The sequence below is a fragment of the Parasteatoda tepidariorum genome, chromosome 7 (assembly GCF_043381705.1).
Source record: "Parasteatoda tepidariorum isolate YZ-2023 chromosome 7, CAS_Ptep_4.0, whole genome shotgun sequence".
NCBI lineage: Eukaryota > Metazoa > Arthropoda > Arachnida > Araneae > Theridiidae > Parasteatoda > Parasteatoda tepidariorum.
Genome location: NC_092210.1, coordinates 40,818,088 through 40,835,603, shown reverse-complemented (window position 1 = coordinate 40,835,603; position 17,516 = coordinate 40,818,088). Strand labels below are relative to the sequence as shown.

The 17,516-nt window shown below is 31.1% G+C and overlaps 1 protein-coding gene across 1 annotated transcript in view; it reads right to left on the bottom strand.

The window, feature by feature from the left end:
• The window catches only part of LOC107440219 (protein artichoke), a 254,746-nt gene that overhangs the window by 5,043 nt on the left and 232,187 nt on the right, over nucleotides 1–17,516 (bottom strand). The window contains exons 3-4 of the mRNA XM_021148154.3: nucleotides 5,900–9,235; nucleotides 140–2,172 (exon numbers count right to left, since the gene is read on the bottom strand). Coding sequence (XP_021003813.1) covers nucleotides 1,463–2,172; nucleotides 5,900–9,218 — 4,029 coding nt within the window. The 5' untranslated portion in view covers nucleotides 9,219–9,235 and the 3' untranslated portion in view covers nucleotides 140–1,462. The remainder of the gene's footprint in view (nucleotides 1–139; nucleotides 2,173–5,899; nucleotides 9,236–17,516) is intronic.

Genomic DNA, 17,516 nt, shown 5'->3' with positions numbered 1-17,516 from the left:
TCGTTTGTATTTAATTAATAAATAGAATTGATTATAAAACATAAATTATAAATCAGGTAAATTAATTCAATTTCATTAATATAACTAGAAATCTGTTTTAATTATTAAATACCATAAACTATTTAAATTTTTCACTAACCTTCATAATGTTTATCAAATCCTTTCTTGTTATTTCCTTCATTCTTCATTAAAACTCTTGCTTCGTTCAAATTTACAGAGCACTTCTCATTAAATTTCTTTAGGTTTCTATTTTTGAAGGATATTTATTTACATTTATTATTTACATTTATCTCTCAAATTCCAGGAGATATTTTTATTCAAATCAATATACTTCTTCAAACAAAAGTTCGTGAATATTTTCAACAACCAAATATTGCCTGAAGTAAATAACTTCTCGAGAAAAATTTGGATTGTTTAATGAATCTGGATTGATAGAATTTGGAATTATATTTAGCTCTTTGTAGAAATAACTTCAATATTGATAAAGTTGTTGATTTCAACTAAAAGAGGGTTGTATAACAATGATGTATTTTCTTCATCAGATATATAAATTAATGATTTTTCTCATAAACTAATCAATAAGTCCTTGAATCTAAAGTTAAAATTCGATAGAAAATAAATCTTCCTCAACTGAAGTAGTCCCTGACATATATGAAATTACATTGATATTAAATTGTTTCCATGACCAAAAGCTTTTAATTATATTTTCTTTTTAAATAATTACATTTTTATGATAGTAAATTTATTCAATTCACATTCCCTGATTTTGACGCTGTTAACATTTATTTTGAGCAATAAAAATAAGTAACAAATCATGATACAATAAAAATCACTGTTAATATTATGTTTTTTAGTTCAAAATTACACAGCACTTTAAAATATGTTTAACTATTAGCATGTCTTTAATTGAAAATATGTTGTTGAAAATATACAATTAAAAACATATTAAAATAATTTAATATGCAATGCTTGTAAACTATCTAAATAAATATGAGTTTAATTAAAATTTAATATAAACTTTCAGTGATTGGTAGTCACATATTGCTTTTTGTCTCTACAGATATGTTTTTCCGGTTTTCAAAGAATTCTTAATTTAAATTAAAAAATCAAAAAATATAATAACTGAAATAAGTGAATTGAAATATATTGCTGTATGATTTTTAGTTTTTCTGTTGGATGCGCTTAAAAAATTCTTTTGTTCCCCAAGTTTCATTTAATAAACTCTTCTGAAAAAAAGAACGCTCTCAGGCTTCGTACACTTCGAAGAAAAAGTGTTTTCAAGCGTACAAAATGAATAATATCTCACTTTTTCGGATAGTTGAATTATGAGAACGCTATGCAAAAATCACAAAGTGGTACTGCTACTTAAAGAGTTCAGAAAGTATTTGCTGCCGTTATGATTGGCAAAATACAAGAATACTTGTAAGGAAGTACCGACTTATTAAAAGAAACTTTCACGTGGTCATGAATAAACTCCTTCAGAAGACTGGATTGAAAAATGCCTGTAAGAGATATACTCTTGCGGAACATCATTCTTTACAGGTCTTCGGCGTCGGCGCCTAAACTTCAAAGCTGTCAACAAGATAGACAACGTAAGGACCAAAGCAGCACTGATGCTACTTCCCAAAATGATGCCAAGCGTGGACAATGTAATTTTAGTTTTGTCTGTCTTAGCTAATGTCCTTATTTGTAGGCACTTTCTGTTATTGGCTGTGACTTCAGTAGTCCTCTCGTTTTCTGTAACATAAGGAGTTGGTTTGTTGCCAAACATACGAAGGTATTTTCCTGTAGCGGTTACACACACCGTGTACCAAGTTTCGGGTACAAGGTTTTCAAGGTCATGACTTCTCGCAGTTGCCTGAAGGTTGGCCAATACAACAGGTGACCTCGAGGTTGTGATATGATAAGTTACTGTGAATCCACCAATGAGAGTGCCGTTCTGCACCTCCCAAGCAATCGTGAAATGATTGGAGTCCAATCGTTGAACTTCCAAGTCAGATACAAGAGGGGATGGGCAAATATCAGATGGATGAAGAGCAAGGATGGAATGATCACGTAGTTTCTCCGGGTGAACACAATTCAATGGAACCTCCTCTTGCTGAAGAAATCTGCCATGTTCTTGAAGCCATTCCCAAAGACTTAGCATGAGACAATCACAATATATCGGGTTGCCTGAAAATAGACAGAGACAGAGTATTAAATCCATAGAGAACGTGATAAGATATTCTTATATTCATAACTTACTTAGTGAAAGGACACATTTTAAAGCAATAAAACTTCTGGTGTTTAAAAGGGATGGAACATTGAATTATAATGTTAAATTTTTAGATATGGTTTCTCTTAAAAGATATAAAGAATTTTTCAGAAACAAAAGTGACGACGCTAACTGCGTTTTATGTTATTTACAGATTGTGGTCATCTATTCATGACAATAATCAAACATGGGTTCGCAAATCTGAAATACGACTTTTAATATGTCTTTTACAAAACTGCTGTCACCTAATTGGTAGAGGGTTTGATAAGCAAGGTCCACCTGGGGATAAATACAAGGCAATAACTATTGAATTACATTGAATGAAAAGTAAATCAAAACTGAGTTCAAGAATTTTATTCGAATTTCATAAAGGCCTGTTTACACGGTCCAAGTTCTTGAATCCGATAAATTGGAGGGATTTCTCTGTCCAAAAAATTGGATCATTCGTTGACACTATCCAAGTTCTTGAATGCCACTGATTCGTCAAAAGAAAAACTTGCGCATGCGCATTGTTCATATTCAGCATTATAAAATAATACTTATATAAGTTTAAAATTACTAAATAAATCCAAATAAAATCATAATAACACAAATAAACAGCAACAGATAAATTTATTTGCACTAAAATATATGAAAACAGACAACAAAATGACATAATTTGCTGCTTGCTTGCTGACGTCACAAAACCTAAGACGCTGATTGGTTAAGGGAGAAAAAACTTGGATGGAAAATAGAACAAGCTCTACTATCGTCCAAGAAGTTGGACCAAGTTCTTGGATGATTGTTTACACGANATTAAATTTCATTTGATTCTGATGATTCTTTCATGGTGTTGCATTTTCTACAAACAGCAGTTTATATCATAATGACTTAATGATTATCCCTGTATAAAATTTCTATAGCAATGCAGTGAAAATAAATGCGAAAATGATAAAAATTGATACTTTTGATGAAAATGACAAGAATCTTGAACGATATGTTTATGGGCATTTAAATATATAAACTAAGAGATTTTAAATATAAAAATTTTTTAGACTTCTGAAGTAGAAAATAATGTTGCTGCCCAACTGTTTATTTTTTTCCACAAATGTAAACTATACCTGATTACTGAAAATAAACTAGTATTCTTATAATTATTTCTTTTATCTGTAAATACTATGAAATAAAATGCATGTAAGTAAAGTATCAAAAAAAAATAATAATGTCCTAAACCATCCATAAACTTATAAAGAAATTAGTTAATTAAAATAAAAGTATAAGTACTACAAAGTTGCAATTTTTAACAATTACCATCGAAAATTAGAATCATTCTGTGATATATAGCTAATAGAAAAAAAATCTGGATCGAGCTCAAAAAACGAATGGTATTTTTCAGTTCAGATTTCTTTATTTTTTATTTCGTAAGATTAAAAAAAGTCATGAAAAAGTAATAATCATTTCTTTTTCTGTAATGACGAGAACATTAAGTAAATTACTATAATTACGGAACAGAAAGAGACTATATATTAATACATCATAAAAACTCGAAAAGTACATTATTTAACGATTCTGTTTGCGTTATATCTATTAATTTTCGAACGATGATAATAACATCGATTTATCATGTAAAGTACTGAAGTTTTTGTTATAACGATCTTTGTGTTTTTTTTAACCAAGTTTAAGTGAAAATGATGTGCATAATAAGAAGTTGAAACCCTACAGCAAAAAAAACCCTTGTATAATAATCAGCTTTTCTAACGTTATTGCTCAAGAGTTCCACTTTGGATATTATAATTAATTAGTGCTAATCATAAGTTAAGTGAGTGTTTAGATAAAAAATTGGATTACAACTTTAATAAGGTGTATAAATGAACCACATTTCCATTAAAGTTAAGCTAAAGTATCATGTAATCAAGTTTAAGAAATATTTATTTGTGCAACAATGTAATTCAACATTATGATTGCAGTAATATTGCACGCTTTAATACTAAATGTTTGACACGCTTTAAATTTTAAAATATATTTTAGCATTTCCGAAATATTTTACTGTCAGTTAAAACTGAAAAAGTGCTAACAACAATCATTTATGCTTCATCATCAATCATCATTGCTTTCATCAATACGCTAACAATGTTTGATTGCATATTTTATAATATATTTGGTAAAATTTTATAAAACGATGCATTTAATTATAATTTATTCTTAATAAATGTAAAAATATTCCTGAAATATATGAAGCTTAAACTCAGACAAATAAAGTTGAATCTAACCTGCTTAGCTTCAAAAGCGAAATTTAGAGAAGAATTTTCAGATCAATTGAAGTAAATAATACACATTGGAGAATCAGAAGCAATAGTGAACTTGATCAATTAATCAGGCAAAAAAAAAATCATAATTCGATTTTTTAAATTCAGACGTTTGGCATGACTGAGGCACATTGAAAGATAAAAGGATAATAGAAATCTAAAACAAATTTAAATTGGAAATCATAGAACTCAAGACCAAGAGGAGGGCCATAAAAAAGATGATTGGATGACACTTGAAGGGGAAAAATTGAAAGTTTAAAGCCTAAAGTAGAGAAGTTTGAAACGATATTGCTTGGGCGGCCAGGGCCCACAGCAGGCTGTAGTGCTGTATGTGTAATCAAGTATATGAATTATAAGACGTGATAGCTTAATTAGTGATTTTTCGCTTGTAATAGTTTACCAATTTCTTTTCTTTTTAGCACTATCAACATAGAATAAATGGATTAGAATGATTTAAAACAAAAAGGATAAAATAAACTATTTTTGATTCGACTGTTTTCCTAATGTTTAAATATACTTAAAAAGTATTATGATTGCGAAATTTTTTTATGAAAGTATGTAATAAATTAAGAATTATATGAAAAATTGACCCCTCCAATAACGATACATTCTTTTTTAATCATTGATTCAATCTGAATCTAGTCAGGACGTCAAAATTCATAATTTAGAAATCTGACTTTGAATTACTGTTTTTTTTTCCAACGAACTATTAAAGTGCTTACAAATGTTTGTTACTTTACTTTAACTCAAAAAAGTTTGATCTTTTATTTAATTTCATATGGAATATTTTATTCATTATCTGGTCAAAAGTATCCGGACAATCACCTAAAGTGGATCTGCTCATATAGTGGGGGCGTTTTTCATTTCGTCTGAGTCTCGTAATTCTTGTGGTTGGAAACATGAACTATGAGATGAATGTGGAAATTCTAGACAATGCTGCTCCTAGAAATTCATGGCAATGTTTCTGGGATGGTCTATTTCCCTCCCTGCAGGGTAACTGCTCCATTCTCATGTCGTGAATTGCTCTGCTATGGTTAGACGAAATGGGTATTCAAAAACTGGAAAATCTGATATGCCCTACAAATTCAAACACAAATAACATAGCCAGTGAAATCGACCATCCTCGCTGTGAACAATCACTTCAAATGTGATGGACCCCTGGATGTAAATTCCCATAACCATCCATCATATACTGGAGGAATATTTCCCCAGACATGTTCGGGCTGTCATCAATGCAAAAGAGGAACCAGCGCCTTATAATATATGCCTCAAGATTCACCGAGTTTCTACATTTGGATGTCCGGAAACGTTTAGCCAGATAGCGTGTAAGTTAAAATAATACAAGTAAATTCAGAATTACCTGAGAGCTTAAGCGTCGTCATTCGAACTTCAGCTGGAACTAACACACTACTACTTAAATGCTTGATCTGGTTATGGCTTATATCTAACTCAAGTAAGCTAGACAGATTGTCGAAAGCACTTGGGGATATCCAAGTCAGTTGGTTGGACCTCAAATTCAGATACTTGATGTTGTAGAGGCTGTCAAAGTTATTACCGTCTATTTTGATGAGTTTATTGTATGATAAGTCCAAACTTGTGAGATATTTCATTTCTTCCCGTATAGAGGGGAATTCCAAAAGGTGATTGTGTGTCAAATTCAGTGATTCTAATCTCATCAAGCCGAAAAACCTTTCTTCAGGTAAAATGTCTAACTCATTATATCCAAGATCCAGAAAAACTAACTGCGTAAGAGGCTTGAACGCACCTGGGGATACTTTAGCAATAACATTCTCGCGCAAAGTCAAGACAAGCAGGTCTGGAAACATTAAAAAGTCATGAGAAGCTATGACTGAAATATTGCTATTGCTGATGTTCAGGTGTTGTATTTTGTGGTGTGGATCTACTGAAGACATGTCCTCTCTGATGCGAAGACATTCATTATCATCAATTGATAGAAACTTTAAACTTGACAAAGGTGAAAATAGGACGGAGTTTGGAACAAAAGTAAATGAGTTCTTATCCAAATATAATTTTTCCAACTCAGATAAGGTTTCAAAAACACCTCCTGGGAGAGCTGTTAGGAAATTATTTGATAAATCTAAATCAACTAATTTTGTCAAATTGTGAAATGCTTTCTTTTCGATCAGATTTATACCGTTTCCAGATAAATTCAACTTCTTCAAATTAAAATTTTCACTGAATACCATATTTGGAACAATCTTAATTTTATTTCTAACAATCGATAACACTTCAAGTTTCGGTAACTTCCTAATAGCAGTCTTAGGTACTGATGGAAGCTCATTATTATTTAAGTAAAGTTCCTTCAAAGACACTAAATTAAAAAGCAAATTAGAATCAAGCTGCTTCATTCCATTTCCACTAAGATGTAAAGTATGCAGGTCAGTTAGAGATTCAAAGAGGTAACTGTGAACCTTATCGCTTCCAATATAATCCAAATTTAAATGCGTTAACCCGCTAAGACCTTGTAGTTCAATGCCATCCCTATCAGTTAAATTATTGTAACTTAAATCGAGACTCCTTAAGTTTGTTAGAAACGTTATTTTTACCATAATAAAACGATTATGAGATAAATCTAAGGATATAAGATTACTTAGGTGGCTAAATGTGTGATCTTCTATACTTTCGATCATAGCATTTGCAAGAGTCAATTCTTCTAATTGATTTGCATCTTCGAACATGTACTTACGAAGGACATAAATTTGATTTTGGGAAAGGTGCAAAATACGCAAATTCTTTAGACTTTGGAATGCCAATGGTTCAATGTCCATTATTTTATTGTGCGATAGATAAACTTCTTCTAAACTAATAGCACCTAAAAACATATTTGCATTTAAGTGATTCAAGTTGTTATGCTCCAAGTTTAAATAATTCAAACGCTTCATTTCAGAGAACGTGTTTTCTTCGATAATAGAAATGGAATTGTGGTCCAGGTAAAGTTTCTGTACTTCAGTAAGATCTTTGAAGGTTTCTTTTTGAAGTTTCTTAATTTTGTTACAATCTAACCACAAAATCTCCATTTTGTTTAAACCTGTAAGACTATTTTCATGTAATACAGCAATATCGTTGTGGTTTATTTGAAGAGACCTTAAGCTGGATGGGTATCTGCTTAGAATATCTCCCATTTCGATTAGTTTATTTCCCTGAATATTCAAGTGCTGCAAATTGGCTAGGCTTTGAAGAGCTTCTTTTTCAATAACTTCTACCCTGTTGAATTGAAGGTGCAATTCCTGTAGATTAGGTAGCGAGTAAAAGCTGCCTTTTCTAATTATCTTCAATAGATTGTTTTGCAGGCGGAGATCTCTTAGCTCAATCAGTTCTTGAAACGTTCCCGGTTGAATATCTGTTATTAAATTATTATCCATGGATAAAGATCGCAGTTCTCTGTTATTTTTAAACAGGAGTGAATGAATTTCTCTTAACTGGTTAAAAGATAACTGTAACTGGTAAAGATTTTGAAGTGATTGAAACGAGCCGAATTCAATTGATGTTATAGCATTATTGTGCAAGAAAAGAACAGATATTTGAGAACTGTTATACAAAGTGTCATTTGTTATTTTTAAAATATTGTTATTAGACAAAAAAACTTCCCTTAGCTGAGTCAAGTTGTGAAAAACACCACCTTCAATGGAATGTAAATGATTAAAACTCAGATCTATAGTTCTTAATTTGTGCAAGGGATTTAAAACCCTTGGATTGAGCATCACAATTCTGTTGTGACTCAGGTCTAGGTTCTCTAATTCTCTTACATGGATAAAAACTCTGTCATCTAAACTGACTAGTTGGTTCATTTGTAAAGAAAGAACTACTAATCTTGGCATGGTAACAAAACTTCTGTCGTGGAGCTCTTTCAGTTTATTGGAATTCATGTCAAGCGTTTCAAGATCGGTAAAACGCGTGAACCCGTCGTCAACAATGTCATTAATGGAATTTTTCACAAATTTTAAGGTTTTTAGTTTTTTCAAACGTCTAAGTGCGTTTAGAGGAAATCTAGATAGTTTGTTGTTAATGAGTATCAATTCTTGCAACGTATTTTCCAGTCCACCAAAAGCATATTCGGACAAAGTGTCAATCTGATTGCTCTGCAAATTTACAGTTGTCAAAGGCACACCGTAAAATGCGTAGCTGTCAACTTTTTGTATTTCATTGGAATCAAAATCGACAGACTTCAGAGCTTTAAGGTTGTTCAGTGCTTTCTGCGGAACTTCTTTTAGTCTGCTGTTTACAATGGATAAACTATCCAAAGTATCATCCAGTCCGGCAAAAGCATGTTCATCGATGCTTTCAAGATTAGTGTATGACATGAGCAAATGGGATATGGACGCGTTAGCGAAAACCTTCGGAGGAAGAATGGTGGTATTTTTATCCAGATGATAGATGCCAAGCGATTTGATGGGCACTTCTATGAGTGAGAGGGTAGTTCTTATTTGGGGAATACCTGTAGTTGGACATTCTAAAAAGAGTCCGTCTTCGAACTGGTAGCATGGGCACCACGGGCTTTCGTCCCACTTTGGGCAATCTTCCGCTTCTGGGGATAGTTGGGCGAGAGGTTTCAGGCTTGGAGCTGCTTTTATGAATAACGAACTTCGGTGGTCCAACAAAGCTGCAGCTAAGATCAGAATCCATAGCCGACCAAATAGCTGGCTGACCGAGCATTTCATTTCTCATCTCTTGACTTCTGAAAGATTAAATAAAATTGATGTGAATTTTTTGAAGATACTCTATAAATTAAGTTCTGTCAAAAATTATATTCAAAGTGGAAGAAAAATACATCAGTATTAAATTTTAACATAAATTAAATATTCAAAAGCTTCAAGAAAAAAAGATATCTATATGTAGTTAAAGATTTTACAACCCACTATGTCTTTTAAGATCCCTCCCTTTAATATACTATTTTACTTGCATTATGTTCTAAATCCTCAATCATAGTAAAAGATAACTGAAGTTGGTGTAAAAGTAGAGTGAGAAATATTTTATTGAGCAAATTTTTTAGAGTGCAAATTTTTTTCATTTTAATTACTTGAATATTTAAAATTTAACTTCAATATTTTTATAATTTTTGTATTGTCAATGTGGTTAAAAATTAAGATGTTCTATATTGGGGCAGACTGGTGCTCAAAATTACGAGACATTTAAAAGCTTTTCTTTATAGCGTCTCAGACATTTTATCTAGTGATAAAATCAGGAGATCGGGCTGGCTAATCCACTCGGCTAAAACATTCCCTTTCTAGAAAATCGTCGATAACATGAGCTGTATTTTATAGCATGTTGCGGTCCCATAAAATTAAATCAGTTCCTAATATATCCCTGAATGGGCAAACATGGGGATCAAAGGACACAACATTATACATTAGCCAAAAGTTTTCTTTCAAACGCATGGAGTGATGAGCAGCTGTTCAACATAAAATCCACCTCACCCATTAAACCACCGTTACCAAAATAGTCAACTCCAAGAACACTAGTGTTCAAATAGTGAATTCTGATTTAGAGCCGTGGTGGCTATGGGGATAGACTGTTCGTCTTCCAATAAGGTGAACCGGGTTCGAATCCCAGCGATGGCTGGTTGATATGAATTCCACACATGGCTCACACCGACGTAAAACATAACCTCAGTGGTAGACGGATCATGGATTAGACTCCCCTTGCCGTTAGGCTAACCGTGGGAGGTTTTCGTGGGTTTTCTCTCCATGTAACGCAAATGTGGGTTAGTTTCATTAAAAAATTCTCCACGAAGGTAAACTTCTCCCTATACTTGATACGGAATTTCTCTTTCCTTCTCGATTGAGTTTAAAATTATAGTTCAACATTAGTAGTCGTAAACCCCAAAAATTGGGTCGGCTGTTCAACTACGGCTATAAAATAAACTAAAAACCTCTGATTCAAATGGTTAATTTTTTCACTTGGAACAGAATCAGGAAACTTTGAAACCCTCGAAAATGTTTTACAAATTGTTTTTAGTGTTTGAAAGAGAAAGGAATTTCACGATCATATTAAAGAATTTTTTTTTTTTGCCTTTGTGTGGATTTTAAAGGGTTTTTGAAACTGGCAACTGGTTTTAACTGGAAACTTAACTATTGTAGTGGCAACTGGCGATGCATAATTCCCTTGAGAAACAACTTAAAAGTGATATAAAATTAATTTTTATTATTCTTTCTTATTTCTCCCTCTTCCAAAAAGAAGATGCTTCAATACTATTTCGTCTCGCATAAAAGCGAATTCGACACTTAGAAAATTAGATAATGAAAATTTGTATAATGTCAATCCATGTCTAAATTTGTAGTAACTCATAAGTTTCGATAAGAAAGAAGTGGAAAAAAAATGTCTGCCATTACTCACAGTGAACTGAAAGCTTTCTTTTCTTTGTTTTTCATATTTTGGCATTCAATTTTGATCGTTTTTAATTCTGAAATAAATTTTATTTCTAGCAAAGAAAAGGTATGGACAAAAAATGTCCATTAGCTTATTTAATGATCACAAAAAATGACCATTTTAGGTTTTTGATCTCGTATAAATTTTGCTTTTGATATTGAAATAGAAGAAATGACTATTCATAGAATTGGACTTACAAAGGTCACGTTTTTGCTTTCAAATGAGAAAAATATTGCAAACAGTCTTTACTAGCCTTTTTCCTGTTTATTTATGAGAAATAATTTTAATAATAGAAAATAGTTCTGATAAATCAAACGCATCTTAACAAATTTATTTTAAATTTAAATTTTTTGCTTCGCTTCGTAAACTAAATTCATATACAAAAAAGCAAACCGTCAGCCAAACCAGCCCCTTTTAAACAATTTGCGACTGGGTTTGAAATTATTTTCCCTAATATACAGTTACATTTCATTGCAAGTTATCATTGTTTAAATTTGTGGTTTGAATTGTGTAGCAATAAATTTTGCAATCTTTCGGTGGTGAAACGAAATTGTAAGCAAATTGTCAATTATTCTTCACTTTTTAACCTTTTGAGTTGTATAATACAAAATTTATGATCAATAATAATTTATTACATTATAATCTTTATTAAAAGGAACATTAAGCGCATTCCTTTGAATTTTCAACTGTCTAGTCTCTTCCATGTCTAGACTTAAAATTCGATTTACAATTTGAAAAATTAAAAAAAAACTAGTTCCAAAAAGTGATCTAGGCATCATCTTTTCTTGTAATTAGATTGTGGTAGGACTCAAAATGGAAAAAAAATATATGGAATTTAAAGCCATTTTTTAAGAATTTTTTAACAAATTATCTTAACTTTCGTTTTGAAACTCTTCAACGCACTGAATATAGTCTTTAATTTAAGTAATTGATTCTTGTCTGTGTAATTTAATGAAAATACCCTCATAAACGTGTGATAATTACGCATAACTGAATGTATTTTTCTTCTAAATATCATGTCTACAGAATGCGAAATTTAATGATTTAACTAGATAGTTAGATTTTGATTTTAAATAAAAAAATTACTTAAAGTAAGAATTTCTCTAAAGTAAGAATGTAATTTTGATTTAGTGATATTTTTAAAGTTTTGATATGTTAAAAAAGCATTTCAACTCAAATGCTTACATTAAGATTTAATTGGCATATGAGATAAGCAGTAGTATTTTTCTATAATGTAAAACATAAATAGTAATTGTTTATAATAAAACAATTGGCCTTAGACGTTTAGTAACAATTAGCGTAGCCATAATTTACAGTAACCTTTCCATTTTTTTAAAAAAAAATACCTATTCCTTTTCACTAGAAAGTAAGTAAAATATACCGAGTAATTTTGTTTACATGTGAATTATACTTTAGTATTAAGAAAACTGGTTGTTTTAAATTTATTTCATTTGAATAATAAATATTTATTTTGATTATCCAATGCGAGAGTAAAAAAAATGAGATCACGTAACTGTAAACTAAAAGTAAAGAGATTTCCAAACCGGTAGAAATTAGGGATAATTGGAAAAGCTATAATTTAATCTTTACGTACTTTATTTAATTATTTATTATCGTTTTGAATATCGAATCCATGGCTGGTTCAAATAGGAAAAGCAGCTTTGAATGTTAAGCGATGGAAGAGTCTTTACTAAGACGATTTTGAAGTTAACAATGTGTTTTGAGTCGAAGTTAACACTTTTGTCCTGTTAAGACAATATAAGAATACCCGTATTGATGATTTCATAAACATCAAGCCGTATAAAAACTGGAGTATTTATTACATATTAAAAATAAAGTATAGATATAATAAAAGGAATAGACAGTAAAACATACATTTTCTCGAAAATTGCTTACTTTTGTGGTATAGAGTTTTAAAAGGCGCATTTAATACCCTGCTGTTTAAATTTTGTATATTTATTTTAGGTTTTCAATATGATGTATTATTTTCAGTTAATTTTAAAACTAAGATTTTTATGTAGTGTATTGAAACATTTTCAGGCGTAATGCCATTTTATAACTGACACTCCTATCTTATTTTGTAATCTACTATTAAAATAAATACAGTAAAATTTAAATTTAACGTCAGCAGTGTATAAGGAGTTTTTGCTTTTAACGTATTGTCAGCCTGGTCCCCTTTAATATCCTACATCAATAATATTAAAAAAAAAAATCTCAGTATTTATAACTTCCACTAATACTCCTTCCCATTGATACTGAAGTTCCGAGTCATTTTCCCATTTTGTCAAGCAATGGATGCATTGGAACTGTTGGAAAATGCATTGTGTACTCTGAGACAGAAATAATAATAAGAATAATAAAAATAAAAAATAACAAAAATTGCGATTTTTTTTTCTTTATTAAAATAATGTAAGTTTCTCTTCGCTAAATAAATCACATTTGAGTTTCAGATTGTATTTAGAAAAATGTAGTTCAATTAGTATGCATTTAAATTTTAGTCCTCATGGGAACTTTTCGTCCCCGATATTTCAACGTCTTGTTATTCACAGTGCTTTTGTCCAATCAGACGACAGACGCTAAATCAAAGTTCTAATGTAATTAAGCACGCTTTTATTATATCTTAATTATTGATACATTATCACTCATATTTCAATAATTTTTCTATTCCCAGCGATAATTTATGGGGCACTAGTCTTTTGAAGCCTAGTCTATACTTATGAGTTGAGCAGAAATTGCAGCGGTGTTGACAATTGACAACTCCTTCTTGGAAGGGTCCGGTAAATGGGCCTCCTGTATGTCGTTATTGTCTGGGAGAAATGGTAAAAGCCTTTATCAACAGCCAGAAACCGATGACAGTCCCAATGAAGCACCCATATCGCATTAGGGTTGGAGATGGCAGCATATGGGTGGGGAAGAAGACTCGTTAATGCTTGCTTGGCAGAGATATGTGCGTAAAGCTTTATTACAAACATCCCTCGATAGTGGACGCTGGCTATTCGACCCAAATGATGAGAGTTTCAGCTGTTTCCTTCCGGCACTGTTTGTGGAACTCATGACAATTTAAATTGGCCCATTTCTGTCGTGAAGCTGATATGTTCTAATCTAATCAGTTTGGCGTAGCTACAGCTGTTTGTTGGCGTAAATTTCTTGGTGGAATTAATGGCTCTCTAGTTGCCTGATTGGAAATGAATGACTACTTTATCACTGCTGGGGGGTGACTGGCCTCCAGTGTATTTTGCCTTCCAGACAGTCATGACTGATTGTCCATTTTAGGTAACTGACGTCTGTATGTAATTTCATTTCGATTACATTAGGAAAATATCTTGTATTTTCTATATAGTAGAATTTTCTATTTTTCGTTATTTTTTATTTATGAAGGTTTATATCTTATACCTGAGAGCATTTTTTTCTTCCTTTCCATCTTAAAAAATTAAGTAAATATTTAATTTAGACTATCTATTTAATTTTTGCTAGTAACTAAAAATAAATGTGATAGCTAAAGTATTGCTTCTTATATATGTCGACTCATACCAGACTTCTAGTGGCAAATATTCATAGGCACAAACCAATTTGTAATTATTTATTTATTCCCTTTTTTTATTTTGAATGAAAACAACTTTTGAGAAATAAATCATTATTTTTTCCGTAAAAAAACAGAAAAGAGTAGAAATCATTGCCAGTTAATAACAAGAACTGTATATAGAGTCTGCTGTTCAAGAAATAATTTTCATGTGAAGATAAAAAAAATATCTGGATGACTTTTACAAAACTTTAAAATTTGAAGGTAATACTAAAAAAGATGAAATCTTGCATATGATATCTTAATAGAGATCATATTTTAGATGTATCTTTTTAATGTGTGTTTTTATTGTTGTAAAATTTCGATTTTTCTTCAATACATTATTTTTCAAACAAAAGTTATGGACGCAAAACTCTAATCTTATTGATCTGAAAAATTCGTATTTCAACTTTCAAGTAGTTTTCTCAAGTAGTTTCTGAAGCATAATAATTTAAAATTTTAAATATGTGAAAAAAATTATGATAGAAAAATTCATTTAAAGTCATAACTGCGTTATTTATATTAAAAGAGAAAAAATGAAACTAAATTATATCTCACGTTTTAATTCAGATAAAAACTAATATTTGCATCATTTGAAAGATACGTAATATTATATATTTTTTCAAAATCATGAAAAACTATTGAAAAATTGAAGATTTCGGTATTAAAACAACTATTTAACTTATATGTTCAAAATGAAGCTGATCCACGAGCATAATACAATAATGGTAGCTTTTATTCGTATTTTATCTCTTTCCCAATAAACTGAATGAATTTTGCCTTGTTGTAAACGCATAAATTTTGGTATGGCCTTTAAATTACATCTCAGTACTGTCCATTTACATTGTAGATTTTATTCTCCCTGTCTGTATAGTCAATTTTAACTCAAAACCCGTCAACTATTAGGAATTTTCAATGACATTACACCAAACAAGCCGAGAGATTAGGGGAAATACATGTTAATTAAATTTTTGTGAAGTTAATGAGACCCTATTCAAAATCCATGGTAAAATTCACTTAACATAGTATTTTTAAATCCTAAACAGGCTAGTATGAAGACTAAGTAGAATAATGAAATGATGGTTAATGATTAATTTATAAGTTATTAAAAGCAATTGATACTTTATATCCTTCGGATATTTGAGTGACTTTAAAATGTTAATTATGTTAAAATTTGAATGTTAAAATGTTAAAATTTGAGTGATTTTAAAATGTGAAAAAAAACATGCCTTTCGAAGCTCTTTTAATAGAATTAATCATACAAATTTCCTCAGTCCGCACTTATAATTTATAAGAATTCTGTAATATAGTAATCAGAACATTAATATATTTACCAAAGAGAGAGAGAGTTTTATGGACTATTAATGGTTTGTTTACCATTCTATTTTAACTATACTAGTAACCTTGATACCATCTTGAACTCTGAATCATGATACGAAATTTATAAATAATATGTTTGGACATAGACATTGGGAGAGGATTTGGACATAATCCAAAATATGTCATAAGTTGAGAAATGTTTTATTATCATGATTTTGATAAATTTCATATTGTGGCATAAACGACGCGTAATATCATTTATTTTATGCTCATGTGCCATAGGCCTGTTTTCAGGAAACTAATTTTATATACCTCACGCTTTGAAGTAAACTTTAAGAAATAAAAATAATTAATACTAACTGAAAATTTTTCAATGAGACAGGTGCACTTCGTATCATTTATCTAACTTAATAGATGTATAAAATTTTGAGTGATTTCAAAACATTCTGAAAATTAACACCAACTTAAGTCTATATTTAACGCAGTATTTTGATAAATGAATGAAATGCTACGACTAAAACTGGAAACACAGATTATTAAATTTATGTGATACTCTACACAAGTGAGCTGCACTCAGGCAAAGATTCAAACTACCACGACAATCCATTAAAATCCTCTTCAGCTTTAACCACGGAAACAAGTCAAATACTCTCGAACGCAGTTCAAAGTGAACTATTACACAGACACCATAATTCAATGTGTTGACAAGCAACACTCACGCAACTAAGCTTAACGTTCCTCTGCGAAGATTAGCGCGACCCATCACGAAGTCTTGCTCTCTGCGTGTTGCCAGATGTTATGTTACTTACATCAACGCCTCAGAGGCCGGCACGCTAGAGGAACATTCCACCACGATAGTTGAAGCAGAGTTTATGGACGAGCGGTGGCAGCAAGGGTGAAAATTTCCGAATGCCGCAGCTGATTTATTTGGGATTTCCGAACATTGGGATACGTTATGTGAAGAGACATTAGGAGAAGTGGTTGTTTCTGCGTGTGATGGAAAGTAGTGTGTATTTACTTGGACTACAATGTTCCACGACTAACATATGCTCGTGTCAAAATAAATTGCACTGTGTGATTCAAGAGCTTTTTGTGAAGTGAATTCCGTAAGATTGTGTTTCTATAAAAAGAATAGAAAGTAAAAAGAAATACCTAGCTTATTATTCTGAGTTTTATGGAACAAGAGAATAAATGTATAGGTATAAATGCTAAAAACAAAAATCATTACTCATTTACTGCTAAAATATCCCAGATAGTATAATAAAAAGTACTGGCACACTGCTTGACGGTAATTTTTACCGTCAAATTCATTCTACGGTAAAATTATCATTATTTGTTATTTTCGTAAGATTACCGTGATTTTACGGAACAAAAAAAGTCTAACGCGGCGTAATTTTTACTGTAAAATCACCGAATCATTATAATTAAATACCTATTACTGTAAAAACATTAGTATAAACTTTTACGATTAAAATGGATTTCACGAATGCTGCACTCAGTATCATAATTTTATCCGGAATTTCTTTCAGTGCAGAAACAGCAATTATTGCGACGCAATTAACGGGATTTGTGAGCGGCTGCGAATAGGGGCTAAACATCCCTTTCCAGATTACTTATGTTTACTGATATATCTTAATATGATCCTAAGGGTAATGTTTAAACGGAGGGGGGGAAGTAAATATAATTCCTTATAGTATGGTAGATGTGTAAA